The following is a 22,703-nucleotide window of genomic DNA, read 5'->3' as shown; positions in this document are numbered from 1 at the left end:
AGCATCCCCATGGTCACATGATCAAAATTTGGGCACTTGGCAACTGGCATGTATTTATAACAGTTGCACTGGCTAGGTGGCTCAGTGGCTAAGACACTGAGCTTGTCGATCAGAAAGGTCGGCAGTTTGGCGGTTTGAATCCCTAGTATAGGTCTTCAGTGTGAGCAGGGGGTTGGACTAGATGACCTCCAAGGTACCTTCCAATTCTGTTACTGTTAAATGTGTCCTAGGATCATGTGATCATCATTTGTAATCTTCCCAGCAGTCTTTTAAAATATTTTACAAACAAATTTTTTCCCCCTTCCTCCCCCCACCCCTTCCCTTCCCCCCCCCGACTTCCCAGAGCAAAATACAGGGTATAGCATTCAGCAAACATAATCAAACATAATCAAACTAACTATAAGCTCTTAACTCCCCTTCACATTTTAACTCCCCCATACATACCAAAAATAAAAATTCACCCAAATTCATTCGTAAGCTATTTGCAACTTTTTAGTCCCATATTTGTTTTGAATATAATCAATCCGTCTTCTCCATTCCGATATGTATCTTTCATTCGAACGATCCTTCAAATATGCAGAGATTTTAGCCATCTCCGCCAAATTAGCTACTTTTAATGTCCATTCTTCAATAGTAGGTACGTCTTCCTTCTTCCAATACTGCGCCACCAAAAGTCTGGCTGCAGTTATTAAGTTCAAAATCAAATTAGTCTCTATAACTGTACAGTCTGTAATTATACCCAATAAAAATAACTGTGGAGTAAATTTTATCTTCTTTTTAAAAATATTTTGTTCAATCCACCATATCTTAATCCAAAATGCCTTAATTTTTTTACATGTCCACCATATATGATAATACGTTGCATCATCACATTTACATCTCCAGGACGTAGATTGTAGGGTTGGATACATACAAGCCAACTTTTGGGATCTAAATGCCATCTATACATTTTCTCTCAAGTTTTGGGCTTGGGTAAATTTTACATTTCTGACCCATATTTTTTCCCATGTTTCCATCATTATTGGTTCCTCGATGTTTTGTGCCCATTTTATCATACAGTCCTTCCTTCCCAGCAGTCTTTTGACAAGCAAAGTGAAAAGGTATAGCCAGATTTGCTTAACAACTAAACTATTCACTTAACAACTATAGCGATTCATCCTGGAAATGTGGGCATAGCAATGGAACCTACTTCCACCAATGGTGGACATGTCCACTGGCAGCTAAATATTGGATGAAAATACGACGATGGTTGCTTGAAATTACACACTGTAGAGTGGAATTGAAACCTGAAACCTTTCTGTTGGGGGTTAGACCCGCAAATATTGAATTGACTAAATGGTATCTGATGCTGCACATAATCACTGCAGGGAGACTGGCATTCGCACAAGAATGGAAGAACGAGGAGTTACCAACGGACTCAAAAATAATTTATAAAATTATGGAATGTGCGGAGTCCAACAGACTTACAAAACTGATCAAGGGTAAAAGAGACTCAGATTTTTATAATAGTTGGAACATGTGGTATGATTGGATCCAGAAATGATGGGAGAGAGATAAAGGATAATGTTGGATTATAATTATAGATGATGGTATAATTATGGTAATCAATAAGTATTGGAAATGTAAATTTGTATATAAGAATATGTAAATAATTGCTATTTTTACTTTCTGATTATTGGTGTGTATATATACATGGATATTTTGGTGATGTTACACCATGATAGAAAAACTATTATACATTTGTTTTTGTTTTTGTTTTTTTTGAACTATAATAAAAATTTAAATTTAAAAAACAAAAAAAAAAAACTATAGCAATTCACTTCTCAACTATAGCTAAAAGAGTCAAAATTTGGAAATTTGGGGGCTCAATTGTGGTCGTAAGTCAAGGACTACCTGCATTATGTAGTAAAGGACAGAACATTCACATACAATCCTTGGCTATCTCATAACTAAAAAAATATGGCCATGCACTTCCTCGGATTCAAAGGTGAAACAAGTCACGGAGGGTGCAGGGGAATAGTCCCATCTCTTAAATCAGGCTTAAATGTTTGGAAAAAGTCTTTGTCCAGCACTTATGCAAAGCCAAAGAAGTCATGTTAACAATGGGGTTGGGATGGTGGTGTAAGGAGAACCCACATCCATAGTGGGCAATGCTTCTATAAGGCCAGTGTAAAGGCTACAGAGAAAGTGTGCCCACTTTGGAGATTTCCAAAACGCTTTTTCAAGCACACCAGCAGGTGGTGGGGAAGAAAGGAGGAAGGCAAGGTTGATACAACCTTGGAGCCAGGTCACAAAAGTTGCAAGGTTAAGAGTTTCACATCGGAAGAGGGAAATTCCCCTCCATTCCTAGGTTGTCCTTAAGGTTGCATGGATGAAGCCGCCACAATAAAAGAACATCCATTTCAAAAGAAATCTAAATTGCAGCTGCACTAGAAGCTCTGTCTCTAGGCACAGGTTTGAAGCAGGGGTGGGTTCTAATTTTTTTTACTACCGGTTCTGTGGGCGTGGCTTGTTTTGTGGGTGTGGCTTGGAGGTCATGTGACTAGGTGGGCGTGGCTAGCTGGTCAGTCATTTCTGGAAGGTCCTCACACTTACGACCAGTCCTCGCACTTACGACCCGACTCATTTGTTTGCTTTTAACACTGATCAGCTGTAGGACGGCCCTTTGAAGCCCTGCAGCAAGAGTTTAAACAGTTTTTTTCCCTCTAGTCATCAGCTGGGACTCAGGAGGCAGCAATAGATTGGGGGTGGGACCAAATAAAAGGTAAGAATAACGTGGGGGGGGTGGGAGGGCGGGGGGAGAACCGGTTCGGTGACGTCATATCGTCACCGCTACCGGCTCGGCCGAACCGGACCAAACCGGGAGGAACCCACCACTGGTTTGAAGCCTTTCCTAAAGCTTCATTTTTCCCAACATTTCTCAATAAACTGAAGAACAGGCAGTTGATTCGAGCCCAGGGCTTCTCAACCTCTACCATTGCTCCCAGTTCCCATGATGGTTCCCCTTGGCACAGCCCTTGCAGGATAAGACAGGTGTATCTCTGAGTCCCACTAGACAAACCCAGCTTAGTCACAGACCTTCCAGATCCAAACAACAGCAAGAGAATCTGAGCAGGAGGGCAAACACTAAGCAGACCACCATTCCCAGCATTCTTCCTTCTTTCGCCTTTGTTTTGCAACCCTGGGGTATATTTATTTCTGAAACTCATCTTAGCCTCTCCTTTGCCGTTGTACTCTCCCAGAGCATCCTGTTGCCTGGCTAATATTGGTTGCCACGGCAACATCATCCCAAGCACCCACCTCCCAGCTCTCCAGCATAAGAAATGACAACTAAGTGGTTTTCTTTGCACTTAGAGGAGATTGAACTGACCAGTTTCTATCAGGGGTATATGGAGCCAACCCATAAACATATCCCATCATCCCCATCTCACCTACTATGAGGTATTACCACGCAACCTGCTACAATTTTGGGGGGCTTTGCATAAGTGAATGTCGTGCTAAAACATTTCAGATGAAAAGAATTTTTCATATTATAAGAAAGAAGTCACTGTACCAGCATGAACATTCAGAAATTTAAAAGTTATACGTTAGAAACCCTTTATTAGGTCACCAGATAGTGAATTCTTGAGTTCTGCAAAAGGTCTCAAAGCAAAAAGGGAAAACCTGGGGAGATGGAAAACATAACTGAATTGCAAGCGTCCGTGTTGGTTTATTCAGTAAACCATGGTTCCAGAAATCGTAACTTAGTGTGGCATGGCAAATCAGTCATAAATGTTCATTTACCAAAACAGAGTTTATATAGCATGTAGAAAGCCATAGGACATTCAGATATCGTTCCATTTGGCATTGCAAAGATGGTTCAGCTAATCCGAAAAAATCTACTACGGCATAAGGAAGATGAAACTGTTTATGCAGGGAGCAGTATAAAAGTAAAATGAAATCTACAAATAAAATATTTTTGAAATTAAATTCTAACAGGTGGCTGCTCCAGGGAGTGGTTTCAGAAAACTGGAAGATTGAAAGTTAGAATTGCTGGATTGCCTCCGGGCTCCGCCTCATTGTGAAAACAAGACAGCAACCGAGAAATCGGCAAGTCGAATGGAGGGGGGGGGTTGGTGATGCCTGGACCATCACCCGCACTGCCCGAGGTTACCGCGGGGTGGTTGATGATGGGCTGGGTGCCCCCCATCCACCTGCGGCCACTCTTGGGGATTGGACCCTTCAAGACACTGTCAGGCTCCTCCTCCCTTCATCCAGGGGCGGACTCCGAAAGGGGTCCGTCCCAAGTGGTACCTTCGACTCCTTTCGGGGGTGAGGGCACCTGTCTGCTGTTGGGGGAAACCCCGGCAGAGCCCAGGCAGGCACCCTGTATCCAGCGTAGGCCAGATACCTTTAAATAATAAATAAGATTTTTTCAAAAAAAAGAAGTAATGGGATAAATAGATGTATTGATGGAAGGAGGGGAAAGGGAAGGGAGGAAAGGGGAGAGGAGGAGGAGGAAGGAGAAGTGAAGCGAAGCGAAGCAAGCTAACAATGTGAACAGAGCCTGAATCAGTTGTTTTTCTCCTTCGTTCTTTCTCAAGTAGAGAGTGTTACTCAGCTGACAAGAGCAATATTTTCCCCAGTGCTGATCTGGGACGTTCCTTTTTTTCCTTGCATGTTGTAAAGGAAAGGCCAAATGACCCTTTGCCTACACATCCACGATACAGAACAATTGTGTTTGTTTGCCCTGCTGTGGCTGCAAACAGTTTTGTTTTTCAACACTCCCGCTGACTTCCAAAGTAGGCAGCTGGTCCTCTTTTGCCTTTTTTCCCACCCTCTGGGAACAGCCCATCCCACCCTCCCCAGAACCCTGGCTGGGGAGACGTTGTAGCTTAGCCCACTTAGTCTTGGCAAAGAACCGTAGCTAAAATTATGGGACAAGTTCAGGCACCTACCCTTTGTGACTTGAAAACGTTCAGTCTTTGGTGAAAAGGAACTTAATGCTCTTTCTTGACACAGGATGAAAACAGCATCTCTGCTTCTGCTTCTCTGCATCCACCCACATCCCTCGGTCACTTCCAACCAAATATCTAAACTGCAGTGTTTGGGAGCAATGGACCAAATAATTATTTTCAAGCTCATTGTGCTAAATTAGACACAATGTTGCAATCTACAAGCTCTTCCAGAATCACGGTGTTGTTGTTTTTTTTAAAAAAAGATATCAATCCCTGTAATGATAAAGGGTGAAAAAGAGCAGCCCCAGTAATTCTTTTTAAATTGCTATGAAGACTCTTAAGCATGGGAAGAAAGACCTCATCCCAAACTGTCTATCTTCCGGCTAGATGTTTTATTTCCTTTATTTTTTTATATACTTGCTGGAGACAGAGCTATCAACAGTTCTAAGCTACTAATGAAAATAGGGTGGAACTGCCGGTTGTAATAGCATCCTACCTCCCCAAAAACAGTGTGAGGAGGAGAATGCTACCTTCATACCCACTTCTGGGCTTCCCCCGTAGATCATAAGTGGGCCTTCTTTCAAGACTCTTAAAATAGGAATGAGATCTCTTTCTGGAGAAGAATACACTACATTCCCCCTCTGACTGCTAGGATATCTAAGTGAAGCTTCTGTGTTCAATGTCAGTCTATTCCTGATTATGTCTGGGAGATAACAACAGGGAAAGACTGATTAAGTGGACCTTTAATCCAGTTTAACACAGGCTCTGTTTTTATACTTTTAAAACTTGGCTAGGGTTTTATCTGGCTCAGCAGTGAGAAGTACTTGTAAGAAGGATCTGGACCGTTTGGTACTATAATATACTTCCATGTCGGAAGCTCTGAAGTGTTTCCAGGGTGAAAAGATCAACCTGTGGCATCACTGTTGCCCGAGGGACACCTAGTAGGGAGCTCCTTTTGTGTCCCCGTTAAGTTGCCCACCAAAGTGGTACCCATCTATCTACTCACATTTGCCTACTTTCAAACTGCTTGGATGGCAGAAGCTGGAGCAAGTGACAGGAGCTCACCCCACCAGGTGGCAGCAACTGGGTTTCAAACGTGAGCCAGCTGATTGTCAAACCAGCATCCTAACCACACAAGCCACTGCGCTCCCTGATATTTTGGTAGGCACAGATTAAGTATGAGCCAGCAGTGTGTTGCAGCTGTCAAAAAAAGCCAATGCAGTCCTAAACTGTGACAAAGCAGGGATAGTGTCAAGACAACAAGAAGTGATAGATATACCTCGCTAATGAGGCCACACTTGAAATACTGCGTCCAGTTCTGGTCACCATGATACAAAAAAGATGTGGAGATCCTAAAAAGAGTGGAGAGAAGAGCTCAAAGATGATAAAGGGATTAGAGGCTAAGCTATACAATTTCCTACCGTGTTTCCCTGAAAATAAGATCCTGTCTTATATTTTTTTGAACCCTGAAATAAGCACTTGGCCTTATTTTCGGGGAGGTCTTATTACTTTGGGGCGTGTGGAGCAAGATGGGGATTCTTTTGCTGTCTTACCTGATTTCCAGCTTTGTCTCCCTAACCCTAACCAGAGGAAATGGCGGGGACCGGCTATGCATGTGTTTAAATATTTTTGGGGAGGGCTTATTTTGGGGGGAGGGTTTATTTTCAGGGACGGGTTTATTTTCAGGGAAGAGTTTATTTTCAGGGGAGGTCTTATTTTTGGGGAAACACAGTAATACTGAGAACAATTTGTTGTTAGAACAGCTTGTCTCTTGGAGTTGTGGGTGCCCTATCATTGGGAGTTTTTTTAGGGAAAAAACTGGACACCCATTTATCCAGGATGGAATAAGGACTGCCTTAGGCAGTCGGTTGGATTAGAAGGCCTCCAAGGTCTCTTCCAGCCCTATCATTCTATTTCTATTTTCCAACTCCTAAAGTAGAACTAACAAGTGGGGGTTTTAAAAAGTGAGATCCAGATTCAAAATATCTGACCATGAAAGCTATTATGCAGTGGAACAGCCGACTTCAGGAGTCATGGGGGGGCTCCATTACTGGAGATTTTCAAGCAAAGATTAGATACCCATTTGACTAGGATAAATGAAGGATTCGTGTCCTGGGCAGGGGGCTGGACTAGAAGACACCTAAGCTCCTTTCCAACCTCATGGTTCTATGATATTTCAATGGAGCCACAATGGTGTTGAGAGACAGGATATCTGAACATCAAAAAACCTGAAGAGAAAGGATCTATCTTGAGTTATGTAAAACCTGCCAGTTTCCTTCTCAGAGACTAGAATTAAATCCATCCTGATCTGATCTAGCAACGTTTACATTTTCAAGAACAGATTGCATTGCTTTGGCTACCTTCGTGAAATTGATTTTGGCTCTGATTGTTTTATTAACAAGTGTGATGGGGTAGATAGAAGCTTATTGCTTCTACTGCTGATGGAGTCTTTAGGAACAAGATGTGGGATAAGCTCTTTTATTTATTTATTTTCTGTCTGGGATCAAAGCAGTAAAAAAAAAAACAGACTGAACAACTATATAAAGCAGATGCGATCTAGTGAATCTATGGACTTTAACCAGGAAGACACTGATAGAACTTGGAAACATCCATATACAGTAGAGATAGTCCTTAGTTAAGTACCGTAACCAAGACTGGCAACTCCACTGCTAAGATACACGGTTGTAAAGTGAAACATCATGCACTGTGCTGACTTACGATGGTAATGCCAGCTGTGACCATTAAATGAATCCCACATGGTTGTTGAGCATAATGTCAAATGACTTCAACCTGCAACCTCCTGCCGGCTCCCCCCTTGGCTTTGTGTGTGGGAAACAACTTAGAAAGGTCACAGATGAGCGTAGGATGCTGCAACCATCACAAATGTGCACTGGTGGCCAAGTGCCCAAACTGCAATCACATGACTGCAAGGATGTTGTGATGACCATGAATTCGAGGACCAGTCATAAATGTCCCTTTTTAGAGCTATTTTAACTTTAAACAGTTGCTGAACAAGGTCAATAAGCAAGAACTACCTGTATAAAGGAAACTGCTGGCAAGATAGGTCTTGAAGAACTCAGCTGCCTATCCAGGGTTAGCAACAGATTAACAGAGTTGGAAGAGACCTTGTAGGTCATCTAGTCCAACCCCCCCTGCACAAGCAGGAGACCCTACACCATTTCTGACAAATGGCAGTCCAGTCTCTTCTTGAAAGCCTCCAGTGATGAAGCTCCCACAACTTCCGAAGCTGTTCCATTGGTTGCTTGTTCTCACTGTCAGAAAATTTCTCCTTATTTCTAGGTTGAATCTCTCCTTAATCAGTTTCCATCCAACATTCCTTGTCTGGCCTTCAGGTCTCTTGGAAAACAGCTTGACCCCTTCCTCTCTGTGGCAGCCCCTCAAATGTTGGAACACTGCTATCATGTCTCCCCTGGTCCTTCTCTTCACTAGACTAGCCGTGCCCAGTTCTTGCAATCGTTCTTCATATGTTTTAGTCTCCAGTCCAGTCCCCTAATCATCCTGGTTGCTCTTCTCTGCACTTTTTCTAGAGTCTCAACATCTGTTTTATAGCGTGGGGACCAAAACTGGATGCAGTACTCTAGGTGTGGTCTTACTAAGGCTTTATAGAGTGGTATTAGTCCCTCACTTGATCTTGATTGTATCGCTCTGTTAATGCAATTTAGGATTGCATTGGCTTTTTTGGCTGCTGCTGCACACTGCTGGCTCATATTTAACTGGTTGTCCACTAAGACTCCAAGATCCCTCTCACAGTTACTGCTATTAAGCCTGGTTTCACCCACTCTATATGTGTACTTTTGGTTTTTCTTGCCTAAGTGTAAGACTTTACTTTTCTCTAGACTGAATTTCATTTTGTTAGATAGGGCCCAATGTTCAAGTCTGCCAAGATCCATCTGGATCTTGAATCTATCTTCTAGGGTGTTCGCTATTCCTGCCAGCTTAGTATCATCTGCAAATCTGGTAAATTCCCCACTGATTTGTCAGCCAACGATGACCCATGGCTGTAATGCCCTGCCCTGAAGTTCATTTACTCAAGAATATCTTCTGGACATGTCCCAGATAATGCTTAGGCCAACATTTCTCAACCATAGCAACATTAAGATGTGTGGACTTCCAACTCCCAATTCTGGGAGTTGGAAGTCCACACATTTTAAGCTTGTTAAGGCTGAGAAACACTGACTTAGACATTGACCCCCTCCTGTTGAAGAATCCCTGCCCAGAGCTGATTATGCATGGATTGTTAGAGGAGGCCTCATTCATTCATAAATGTCATCATTGCTTTTATCAGTGGGGCAGGTGGGAAAGACTCCTAAGCAGAGATTGCTCAGCCACAAAAGGATGTGATGTTACTAAAAGTCTGGGAGAGAGGTTGGAAGGAGGTGGAAACCTGCTTTCCTTTCTGTAAACAGCCCTTTTCATCAAATATTCATGCCTTCCATTTTTCTCTGGGCCTTGTCATTGCTCTTCCCAACCCGGCTTTCCTTTTAATGCACATCCTTAGCACTTTAAATGGCAATTGCTTGCTTGCTTGCTCTCCTCCTCTTCGTTCTTTATTTTTTCTTTCCACTGGACTTTACAGCGTCCTGAAGGAGAAAAATAAAAATCACCCCGTGGCTAGAAAACGCTGTGTTTAAATACAGGCTTTGTTTCAGAGCTGAAGCCATGAAAGCAAGGGATGATTGATGGTGAGGTGATAATAAGGCTTTCAAGATACACAGCAGAAAGGAACTTGAAAATATAGGTAGTCTTCATTTAGCAACCACATTTGGGAGCAGACACCTGGGCACTAAGGAAAGCAGTTGCTAAGTGAAACCAGAATTGTGCTTACAATCTTATTTCAGCTTCCCTTTGCTTTACAGATCTGCAAAGGATAGGTTATACTTTTTATCACCACTGCAAACATTCACTAAACAAGGCAGTCACTAAATGAGGATTACCTATAATGATAGAGGCTGAATGTCTTCCCTTTTTTTCTTCAATAATGTGCCTACTTCTCTTAACAGTTTAGAGAGCTTGTACCCAAAGAGTTAGTTCAATTGACTAACCGTGTTTCCCCGAAAATAAGACCCTGTCTTATATTTTTTTGAACCCTGAAATAAGCGCTTTGCCTTATTGCCATGTGCTCAAAAGCCCGATTGGGCTTATTATCAAGGGATGTCTTATTTTGGGGAAAACATGGTATCATAGCATAAAGCAAGGAAAATGTATCTGTCTGCTTATGTGCGGACACTTCAATCCTCTTATATATATTTTTTTCACTGTCTGCAACCGGTGAGAAGATTCCCAGAATTCCGCAGTTAGCATTTTAGTGGACTACCTTGACTAGGAATTTTGCAGTTCAATCACATCTGGAAGGCCTCGGATAAAGAAAGTTATAAACAGAAGATAAGAGACAAGTGTTGGAATTCAGCTCTGGAATTCTCTGTCACAAGAGGAAATGATGGCCAGAGGTCTGCTTTGCCTACAATAAAAGAGAAAACAAATCCGTGGAGGATACAGGCTGTTTCAGTCACAGTGTTTTCCTACCACAGCAGCTTTTAAAGATGTGTGGACTTCAACTCCCAGAATTCTGGGATGGTGACTTGGGAATTCTGGGAGTTGACGTCCACATATCTTAAAGTTGCTGAGGTTGAGAAACACTGTCCTAGAGAGTACATGCTACTCTTTCTCTCCCTCTCTGTTTTTTCATATAATGTATTTCCTGTAAATTTTTCTTTCAGTCAAAAGTTCTACCACCTAATACAGTAGCTTCCTTTTTGCAAAACTCCTGGAGGCATCTAGCTGGTTGCCACTGGAATCACTATGTTAAAACTGGTTATATATTAACTTGATCCCAAAAAGGTTCCATTTTGTTAAAGCTATCAAGAATTACTATCCAAAATGGCTCATGCAGGACAGGATCCTGTCTTTAAACAACTGTTGCTGAGGACAAGAGCCATTTATATCATTTTTTTTCCCTTGGGGTGGAGTGGAAAAAAATTGTAAGCCACCCAGGGTTGCTGAGAGCGAGTTGGGCAGTCCTATAAATTTTCAAAAATAAATACCCTGCCAACTCACAAGCTGTATTTATGACTCACCAACCAACTCATCGCCTACGGACTGGGGCAGTGGTGGGTTGCCCCGGTTCGGACTGGTTCACAAGAACCGGTAGTAAAACTGGTGGGAGGCCACGTCCACCGCCACGGATATCATCATTGGCTATCCTGATGACATCAAGGTGCGTGTGCGATCCCGTTGCGAACCAGTAGTAAAGGTAAGTAGCACCCACCCTGGATTGGAGCCATGAGAGGATGTGTTAGATAACCCAAAGAGAATCTGTGTTGCTCTCCATCTGCCTTCATCACAAACACCTCTGAGAGGTTCACCAGGTATATTCACTTGTGTTTGATTCTGAGCAGAGGTAAACTATCTTTTTACAAGGGTATCTATACTCACAGCCAGTACAGGTAGTCCTGTACTGTTCATTTAGTGATTGTTCAAAGTTACAACAGCACTGAAAATAGTGAGTGATGACCATTTTTCACACTTATGACCATTCCAGCATCCCAATGGTCACATAATTTACATTTAAATGTTTGACAACTCATATTTATGACAGTTGCAGTGCTCAGGAGTCATTTTGCGGCCTTCTGATAAGCAAAGTCACTTAATTCACTTAACAACCATGTTACTATTTTAACAACTGCAGTGATTCACTTAACAAATGTGGCACGAAAAGTCATAAAATGGGACAAATTCACTTAACAAATCTTTCACTTAACAGCAGAAAGTTTGGGTTCAATTGTTGTTGTAAGTTGAAGACTACCTGTATAGATAGTCCTTGACTTATAACTGTAATGGAGCCTGCCCATCATAGTCGTGCATTGTGATGGTTGTAGATGTGACCAACACAGTTTTACAACTTTTCTTGCAGCAGTCATTAAGCGAGTGCGGCAGTTGTAAAGCAGCCATCACAGTTGTTAAGTGAACAGCATGTTCATTAAACAAAATGATCTTTCATTAAGCACGTGGCTTTGATGAAAACCAGAGGCAAATGCCAATTTTAGCCAAACCATCATAAAACCCAGTCATGTGACCACATAAACAGCCATAAATGCAGCCAGTTTCTGAGCACCGGAAGTTGAATCACATGACTTGGAGGAGGAAAACCATTGGAACTTTGAATCCAGGTCATAAGTATCCCCTAGATCAGGGGTGTCAAACTCAATTTCATTGAGGGCCGCATCAGGGCTGTGGTTGACCTCGGGGGTGGGAGAGGCATGGGTGGGTATGGCCAAATGGGTGGGTGTGGCCTGCTTGATGCCACTCACTGGGCATTGCTGACTGTGTGGGCGTGGCCATCTTGACACCACTCCCCAAACTGCTGGCATGTTTCCTCTTCACACTGGGTAGACAGGGCCAAAGCCATGCTGGCCCGATGTTTCCTCTTTGGGCTGGAGCGATGAGGGTCAGCCCCTTACATTTTCCAGGATGGCCCCACGGGCCGGATCCGACCACATCGTGGGCTGGATCTGGCCCACGGGCCTTGTGTTTGACACCCTTTCCCTAGATAGTTCCACTGTAACTTCGAATGGTCACTTAGTAACAGGTTGTAAGTCAAGAACTACCTGTATAGTGGCTCTGTATAGTAAAAGTTTCACCTCTTAACAGAGCAAGGGTGTCCAATCTTGGGAACTTTAATTTAATTTAATTTAATTTAATTAATTAAATTTATATGCCGCCCCTCTCCAAAGACTCAGGGCGGCTCACAATACATTTTAAAAAATCATTATAAAAAAAAATTAAAAAATTAAAAACATTAAAAACTCATTCACGCCATTCATGGCCGGATCTCGCCAGATCACAAGAGCAAGATCAACGGCCCCAGGCCTGCCAGAAAAGCCAGGTCTTCACCGCTTTCCGGAAGGCCAATAGGGTGGGGATGGTCCGGACCTCAGGAGGTAACTGGTTCCAGAGAGCTGGGGCAGCCACAGAGAAGGCCCTCCCCTGCGGGCCCACCAGCCGGTATTGTTTAGCTGACGGGACCCGGAGGAGACCAACTCTGTGAGATCTTAACGGTCACTGGGAGCTATGTGGCAGAAGGCGGTCTCGAAGATAACCTGGCCCTGAGCCATGTAGGGCTTTAAAGGTAATAACCAACACCTTGAATTGTGACCGGAGACCGGAGCCAGTGCAGCTCACGGAGAATTGGTGTAATGTGGGTGTACCTAGGTGGCTAGCTGGCTGGGGAATTCTGGGAGTTGAAGTCCACAAGTCTTAAAGTTCCCAAGGTTGGACACCCCTGTATTCATCTGATTTTCCTGTTCTGGCCAACATGAAGCTTCCAGAAGCAAGCAAGTGAGCAAGCCTGTAAAAATCTGCATGTGATTAAACACCCGGGCGAAAGAATGTCCAAATTTCCACTCAGCATGAAGCTCGTTGGTTTATCTCGGGTCAGTCGGTAACTAACCCAGCAGAATGGTTGATGAGATAAAATGGGTGGGTCCCGTGTGCTATTTTCAGCTGCCTAGAAAAAAAAGGTCACAAATCTAATAGCTTATCTCTGTTGTTTATCTCCAGGAAGCAGTTATTGTCAGGTGTAGACTGCCTTTGGGCACAAGAGTTGAATCTAGGCCTCACCGCCAGCAAATTATGAATAATGCTACCTGGGTTTGTTACTGGATCACTCCATATGCCTGTTTCATCTGGCAGTATGTATGCAGAGAACATGTAAGTGCCAACAAAAGGCCCAGTTACGGACAGTAGAACTTTGCTTACTCCCAAGTAAATAATCATGAAATTGTGCTGTGAACACCTTTTGCCATGACATACTCATTCACCTAAATGATAGGCTCAAGATCCAGATGGATCTTGACAGACTTGAACACTGGGCCCTAACTAACAAAATGAAATTCAATGTAGAGAAAAGTAAAGTCTTAGGCAAGAAAAATATAGATTGGGAGAAAACAGGCTTAATAGCAGTAACTGTGACAGGAATATTGGAGTCTTAGTGGACAGCCAATTAAATATGAGCCAACAGTGTGCAGTGGCAGTCAAAAAAACCAATGCAATCCTAAGTAGCATTAACAGAGGGATCCAATCAAGATCACGCGAGGTACTAATACTACTCTATAAAGCCTTAGTAAGACTACACTTAGGATACTGCATCCAGTTTTGGTCATCACACTATAAAAAAGATGTTGAGACTTTAGAAAGAGTGCAGAGAAGAACAACAAAGATAATTAGGGGACTGGAGACTAAAACATATGAAGAACGGTTACAGGAACATGGCTGAAGAGAAGGACCAGGGGAGACATGATAGCAGTGTTCCAATATTTGAAGGGCTGTCACAGAGAGGAGGGGGTCAACCTATTTTCCAAAGGCCAGACACCTAAACCAGGGGTGTCAAACTCAATTTCATTGAGGGCCGCATCAGGGTTGTGTTTGATCTTGGGGGGCCGGGGTGGGCGTGGTCAGAGTTGGCATGGTCAGCTTGACGTCACTCATGTTGGGGGCGCCTGTGGTGGCCAAGTACTCTGCCAGCGAAAACGGGCTCCCAAGCTCTGTTTTCGGCTGTGACAGCCTCCTGCAACCCTCTGCCAGCAAAAATGGAGCTCAGGAGGGCTGACTGCATCCCACGCATGTGCTGTTTTGGCAGAGGCACCGTGGGCCAGTCCTTTGCTGTTTCCAGGATGGTCCTGTGGCCTAGATCTAAGCACCCCAGCCGGCCCGCAGGCCTTGAGTTTGACACCCCTGACCTAAACTGACTTGCTAGAGCAAATTTACTGCTTCAGCAACTTCAGGGGAGTCACACATTGAATGTGACCAGATCAGCAGTTGAAATGGGACAGTTGCAGCCTGCCGACTGGCTAGCTAATCAGTAGGTCTCTTTTTCAACCTTCTGGATTCTGGAAATCATGTGGTTAAAGGGGAATAGGAAGGTCGTTTAGCTCCACCTTTGAGAGACACAAGACTGCTAGAGAGAAATCTACAGTTTTTTTTTATTAAAGACTGGAGTCTGTTTATGGATTATATTACAAAAGTAGAGAAAATAGTTCCATGACAAAGGGCTATAAGGGAGATAATAGAACATTTACATATTGGCTACAATGGTGTGAAAGTATAAGAAATGGTTGGTAGACTTATAAGAAAAATATAGTTATTTCAAGTCCCAGAATTCCCCAGCCAGCCAAAATTATAATTTTTTTAAAAAATGACTGAAGACTCATGAGATGGCCAAATCAACACAAGATGTTGATGTTCTCCCAAAAAATGTCATAAAATTATATTTATTTAGCTGATTGGTATGCTCCTTCATTGGTATGCTCCTATGATTGCATTTCAAGTGAGAATGCCAAAATCTTGCAGCTTGGGGTGCATTAATCCTTTTTTTTTTAAAGTGTATTTATATAATGGCATCAAGCCAAACAGCCTAAAGACAAACAAAAAAAGGTGATAACTACTCTCTTTAATTGTTTGTTTTGTCCTTAGAGCCATGCGGCTAATATTACAACTGAGAACATTGGAGAGAATGGCAGCATTAATGCTTCCACTTCAATGTTTTTCTCCAGGTTGCTTCCCCACCCCCCCAATGCTTTCTGATGGTTTCCTGCTCCAGAGTTATTCAAAGGAGCTGATAATGCTGTCCTGATTGATGAGCTGCTGGTAATGCAGTTTTCCCCATTATGATGTCCTCCAGATGTGTTAGACAACAGCTCAATTAATGGATTACTGGTTCTGTAGTCCAACACGTTTGGGAGGCACCCAATTGAAGAGTTGTGTTGTGGTCTGAGGTACAGAAGCAGCTCTTGGGGTTGAAATCTGATTCCCTGTTTACCTTACCATTGCTCTGCTGCTCTCAAAACAGATTGGAATAACTCCCATGGGACTGGGAGGAGAAGCAGAGGAAGAGAGATTCTGGATCTTTCCCACCCCCCATTCTTTCCCTGCATCCAAAAAGCCAACTCCCTACATGTAAAAATGTATTGCATATAAATAACAAGTCCCATGATTATAATATGGGAATATGATGACTATTTGAAAAAGTGATAGGTACATCCAGTGGTGGGATTCAGCCGGTTCAGGCAAACTGGTAGTGGCAACTGCGGGAGGCTCCGCCCACCCGCCCGAATGTAATGTGCCAGCACTGTGCATGTGCAGAAGGCTGTGCGCATGCGCAGAGGAGGCACGTGCGTCACATTTGCAAACCGGTAAGGAAGGTAAGTGAATCCCACCTCTAGGTACATCCTTAGGTGCTGTTAATTCCTTGAAGACAACGCAAGGCAAGATGTGAAAAGGAGTCCTCCTTAGCCATCATCCTGTTTTATCTCTAATTCACCGAACCAGACAATAGGGAAATGTAGAGGCTCCATTTGGGATCAGACTACCATCAATTTTAAACTGTACCTTTCTGGTTCCAAAAGAGAATGGATAAATCTGTCTGTTTTAGTTTCTCTCTGTTTCTGATTTTGATTAATTTGTCCAATTTTTTGTGGGTTTCATTCTATTGACTCTTGTCAAATTTGATTTGATATTTTTAAAAAGAAGTTGGCACTAAAATTGGTTAAATATTTTGGTGCACTATCTCCAATACTACGCAATACAGCATTGTTTCCATTTGCCTAATATACAGAAATTTGGTCTTTTTGAGGGGGTGTGTGTGGGGAGGGAGGGGAGGAATCTACAAGTGCATTTTTTCCTAAATGCATTTAAATGTGTTTAACATAAACATGTATTTTTTGAACACGCTGTTCCCTAAATATACATTCTTTATTATTATTTGTGGATAACACTTCAAAATTCAGGGAATTGAAAATCTCAGGTGATAACTAAGTTTTGTTTCAAGTCTTCCTTCATGAACTAAATTAATCTCTTCCCCATCCCCAATCCACCCAATGACCAACCAGAAATTGGGGTGGGGGTGGTACCAACCAGTATATGAAGACCCATTGTACAACCTACAACAAATGATATTCTATTCTGGAGTAGATTGCTCAGGACTTCTAATTCAAAGTTCCATTCAGATAACCTGATTAATACTTGTTGCCATGGAAGACAGATCTCAGAAAACCAAAGACTGTGGGTGGGTCAACTTCACTGAATCTTTTTTCCCACAGTGGCCAATTAGATGCTTCTAATTAGTTCCAACCATAGCTTTTCCCCACTGCTTATGGTATTCAGAGCTAAATTGCTCTTGAATAGGGAGGCCCCGTTTAGCACTCATGTGCATTGAGCACTAATAAATCTCCCTATGAAGGTAAACATTTTGCTAACAACTGAACCAGATCAAAGATCTGCATAAGTCAGCTTTCTGTTTTTGGCCAAGATCTCTTAGTACAGGTAGTCCTCAACTTACAACTTTGTTTAGTGATTGTCCAAAATTACAACAGCGCTAAAAAAAATGGCCTACAGCTCACACATATGACTATCCCCATGATCACATAATCAAAGTGGCCAACTTTGACCCATGTTCAGCTGCTGTTCACATGGAACCCTTCTCCACTTCAGGTACTTGGCAACTGGTATGCATTTATGATAGTTGCAGTTTCCCAGGGATATTTGATCTCTTAATAACTGCCTTGCTTAATGTCAGAAGTTCCAGCCACAATTGTGGTCATAAGTCAGGGACTACCTATATGCATCTCATGTCGAATACTTCTTGTCCTAGTATTCCTATGCCAGCCATGCTAAGAATTGAAGTCCACATATCTTAAAGTTGCCAAAGTTGAGAAACACTGTCTTAGAGATACTCTTTAATAACTGCTTTGCAAATTAGAGACATTGTAGGCTGTATTAAGTCTGTGGTAATAACACCCCCCCCCCCCGTCTTATAGAATCTTTTCTGACAATTTTTATTGAAAGTCATAAGCTTTGGTGGCAGCCCACAAATGTTTATGCCTTTTAATAAATTTTATTAGTTTCACAAGATGCCACCCGACTCTTACTGATTGTTATATAACCATTCAGAGCATTCTCCTCCTTCATTTTAAAATTAATTAGATCCACATCATGGCCACTTCCTGTATTACCTAATGGTGTCAAAATTATTCTGAAATCTGCTCTAAAAAGTTTGGGAACCGAGATGTGGGAAGGGTTGTTGCCAGAAGGAATAATTTTTTGCAAAGTTTTTCTAGCTAGAGGACGTGCTCTAGCATTTCTGCGCATCATAGAAAAGAATCATTAATTATCATTCTCTAGTCTGTTTTTGGAATTTTAACTATCAATAACAGTTGTAATAGCAGTACTAACAGCAGGGACGGTGCTGTTATTGTTTGCATTGTTATGACAACATTATCATTATTATTTAGTCTTTCAATCTTGGGCGCCAACTCCAGAGATGTTTTGCAGTTCGTTTTTTTTTTTTAAGTTTTGCTTAAATTATTTTAGATTATCAGTTTTGGCTACTCGTCAAAAAAGGACTGTGATACAGCGAAGTTTGCTCAGTTTCAGACTAAATTTTGAGATAGTGAAAGATTAGGAAAGTCACATGCTTATTTGCAAAACAGATTGTGGCTGGGAAAGAACTCAGTGAACCCGACAATATCCTGTACACAACTTTTCATCTCGTGGGATTGAATTGTAGAATATGCTCAAACTAAATTGTGGTGGATGTTGGCGATGACCCTGTCCAGGAGCTTAATGGTCAGTCCACCCAGAGATAATAAGAGAAATTAGCTCTTAAGCATACTAATAGAGCCTTACACACAGAAGCACAAACTCTCTCACATATTGTAGGAGAAGGAGCTTAACTGGAATTTAATCTGTAGTCTTGATTCTTCACACCTGACATGTATCCTTAAGATTTATATTGACTGTTTCCTAATAATGATTTGATTGCTTATTTGTTCCCTATGACTAGAATTAAGTGTTGTCCCTTATGATTCTTGACGAACGTATCTTTTATTTTATGTACACTGAGAGCATATGCACCAAGACAAATTCCTTGTGTGTCCAATCACACTTAGCCAATAAAGAATTCTATTCTATTCTATTCTATTCTATTCTATTCTATTCTATTCTATTCTATTCTATTCTATTCTTACATTCACATGCATACATACTAGTGCTAATGACTAGATGCCTGTAAAAGAATATAAACCCACCCATTCAGAATTGAAGAAGCTTCTCGGACAAGAAGTGAAATATTTTCAAAGGAAAAAAAACCCAAGTAAGTACAGTTGCCTTTCGGAAAAGCATCTTCGGGACAATATGTGATTTACATTCTTAGGGCTGTGGGAATATTAAAAACTGGGGCTCACTTTGAACTGGGGTCGTCTGTAGTCCCACTGCTCTTAAATTGGGTGTTGTCTCAGAGCTCTGTAGCATTTACGTGAAAGCCATTTGGAAGTAATGCAGTGTTTCTCAATCTCAGCGAGTTGAAGACCTGTGGACTTCAACTCCCAGAATTCCCCAGCCAGCTTGGCTGGCTGGGGAATTCTGGGAGTTGAAGTCCACAGGTCTTCAACTCGCTGAGATTGAGAAACACTGGTGTAATTGCTCAGGTGGCTAGACTAGAAGCAGATGGCTTCATGTCTAAGGCCTGACTAATCCAGTTTCTTGAACCATCAAACTGGCTCTTCCATAAACAACAACACCACTCTGGAACAACACCCGTTTAAAAAGCAGTGGGATCCCGGACAGCACCTTGAACGCTGAGGTTCAATTCTTCCAAAGGAAGAAATAAAATGATGGGTTGCTCAGATGCTGCCTCAAGTTCTTTGGGAAACAAGTGGGCAGTGCATGCTCTTAAAAAAGATAACCATGCAATCAAGGAAAAGCTAAGAAATGCACTTCTTAGATCCACAGCTGACAAGCAGGGACAAGTGTGTGAAAAACAAGAGCCAGAAATTAAGGTTGCAGGGCCCCTCTCGAAAGAAGCTCAATTCAGACCGCCTAGTTAGAAGCAAAGGAACCAAGTTCAAAATTTGCTTCGCCTATCAAAGGAGAAAATCCTTAATTTGTTGAAGCTCCAAAATAAGGGTAGCAAAGCTAAGATCAAAAGAGTCACTCAGTGGGTGAGATGGGCAGTCTCCAAATTTGATATATAAAATAAATAACGTTAAAAGGGGGGGGAGCTGTTTTCTTTCTACGGTCTAATGTTTCTTCCTGGAAAAATATACTTTATTTATTTATTTATTCATTTATTTATTTAACTTATATGCCACTCATATCATCAAAGGCAACTTTCTGGCTAGGAGGTCTATATTTTAATATGTATACAACTGTGAATTATTATTATTATTATTATTAAGCCCTCCCTGGTTACCCCTTTGTTGTGGAAACAGGGCTGGGATACTCTATGAGGTTGAGAGCTATACAGGCAAAAGTATATTATTATTAGTGTAGATGGTTAGTTTTATGTAGCTACTGGAAAAATAAAAATCAATTAGCTGGATGCTTAACAGTAGCTGCCAAAAGACAAATGAAATATTTAAATGAAAGCAGAGGGAAATCTCATCTTTTTTCATCTGCTCTCCCAGAATTCCAATAAACTCCACAGAAGATAAAAACATTCAGAGCCTAAAACCAGGCTCCAGGGAAGTTTTTAAACCTTTCAAAGCCAGGTTTACCACAGGGGGTCTGCTGTTTAGTGAAGAACAAGAGAGCTTTCCTTAAAACAAATATTGCACTGTTTTGTCTAAAGGACATTTCAGTCCTTATCTTTTGGGAGTACATTAAGGTCAATCCTTTTTTATCCCCATAAAACACAACATTATAAATCTCAAGATGCGTTCTGGTTATAACCACGGAACATTCTGTGGTAAACACCCAAAACATTCAAACAGCAGAAGGGAAGGGTCCAAAACAGAAACTTGAAATTTCAATTCACTGCAGCAATTTTTCTAGCAATCTAGAAGACACCCCTGGCTGAAGTCTAATTCTGTTAATTGGCACACGTGGATACCAAGACAGTTCGGCTGGGAAGCCTCCCAAGAGATTGTGCCCGGCGCCAGCAATTCCTACTGGAGATTACTGGGGACAAAAAGCACATTTTCAGTTCCTCGTCAGAAAGTGGGCAACGAAATGTCAAAATCCTTCCCTTTTTACCCCCTTTTTTTAGCAAAGGTTTCAGGCAAGGGTTGCAAGACCGACTAAAGGAATGTGCCCATCTCTTGCCCCGCCAACTTTGTCGTCCTGTGTACCCATTGAAAAAAAAGAAGAAGAAGAAGAACCAATTAGAAACAGGCTGGCAAAAACCTAGGGGCAGTTTTTATTAATAAGGAAGGAAATAAAAACAAAGGTATGGATAGGCATGCATCCATTCCAATGCCCTTTACTTCGTACAGCTGTTACAGGGAGGCCCTGACTGGAAGCCTTCCCTTAAAATCCATTCCTTTGTTTTCTGTCAATCCGGGGCTTTGAAGGCATCCTCCTTGTCAAAGGTGCTTTCGCTCAAGAGCATCCGAAGAAATTAAAATGTCAAATAATAATAATAAAAGAAGGCTTGTTATTTTTTGCTTGAGGCAAGCCCATGGTGGTTTGGGAGGGCCCCCCCCCCCTCTCTCTCAGGGAAGGAGGCTGAATTGATGGGCCTACCTCACCCCACCCTGAAAGGCAGTCTCCACCTGGGTCGAAAAAAGAAAGAAAGAAAGAAAGAAAGAAAAAACAACCAAGCCAACCCAACCCCAAGCCAATTTGGACTGGAAGGAACAGACAGAGACAGTGGGAAGCCACCAAGTGCATCTCTTTCAGAATCGCCTGAGTCATTGCTTGGATGGGGGGGGGGTGACTGGGTGGAGGCAGTCACGCACTACCACGCAAACACACACACAGCAGATGAAAGCTTGCAACAACAGGTAAAAAAAAAAAGAGAGAGAGAGGGAGAGGCTGCGAGAAAGAGATGGAGCGTCACCCCCTGAGAAAATGGACCAGCCTTTCTTTCAGCTCCCTTCCCATTCCGGGGTGTGCAGCCGGCCAGCCTTTTTGCCAAGAGTTTGACGGGCAAAACACAACAAGGCTGTGGAGACTTGAAGCCCGAGGTGCCCATTGCAGCAGCATCGCTTCCTTCCTCGGGGGGGGGGGGGGGAACAAGAGGCGAGATCTGCCCCGGCCAAAACCTTGCAACGTCTCTTCCCCGCCCCATCAGCCACAGCCAAGGGGTACCCAGCATATTGCAAGGGAGCCGCTGCTCCAAGCACGGGAGGCGGAACGAAGACGGGGAAAGACTCCCGACACCAAAAGGCAACCTTCCAGGCGCGGACCGGGAGCGAAGGAAGGAGAGAAAGAAAGAAAGAAAGAGAAAAAGAAAGAAAGAGAAGAAACGCTTACTCCATTTTTCAGGACTCCGCGGTGCTCCCCTCGGCTACTCCCGGCAGTCTGGCGGTCTTGCAAGGTGCAAGAAAAGGGAGGGGGAAGAGCCGGTTTAGCGGGATTAATCTTCCTCTCCTCCTCCTCCTCCTCGTCAAGAGCTCTGATTTCCAGAGGCCGTCAGAGAAGGTGGCGGTGACGGCTGCACCTGACGACTCCACATCCCATCCGGCGTTGGTTACCGTCCCGAGCGGATGGGCTGTGCGAGCCGAGGATGCGAAGCCTTGGCTATTATGCGCGAGTGTGGGATGGATGTGTGTGTGTGTGGTGTGTGTGTGTGTGTATGTGCGCGGGTGCAGTTGAGCCCCCACCTCCCCTCCCAAGCCGGCCTTCCTCCAGCATTGCAATAGCGCCCCTTGCTGGTCGCCTCCCGCCACGGCGGGTGTTTTCTCCAAAAAGCAGAGAGGCAGCCGGCGAGCTCTGAATGCAGGCGAGAGGCTTCTGAGGGAGCCGAGCGGTGCG

At 42.9% G+C, this 22,703-nt stretch overlaps 1 protein-coding gene across 1 annotated transcript in view; it reads right to left on the bottom strand.

Moving 5' to 3' along the window:
* Positions 1–22,326, bottom strand: part of PALM (paralemmin) — a 90,004-nt gene extending 67,678 nt beyond the window's left edge. Inside the window, exon 1 of the mRNA XM_070943590.1 lies at positions 22,203–22,326. Coding sequence (XP_070799691.1) covers positions 22,203–22,207 — 5 coding nt within the window. The 5' untranslated portion in view covers positions 22,208–22,326. The remainder of the gene's footprint in view (positions 1–22,202) is intronic.
* Positions 22,327–22,703: the final 377 nt, after the last annotated feature.

This window comes from Pituophis catenifer, unplaced genomic scaffold, assembly GCF_029215685.1.
Source record: "Pituophis catenifer annectens isolate HBS135680 unplaced genomic scaffold, rPitCat1.0.hap2 SCAF_1, whole genome shotgun sequence".
Taxonomy (NCBI): domain Eukaryota; kingdom Metazoa; phylum Chordata; class Lepidosauria; order Squamata; family Colubridae; genus Pituophis; species Pituophis catenifer.
This window is presented reverse-complemented; position numbering and strand designations above follow the sequence as displayed.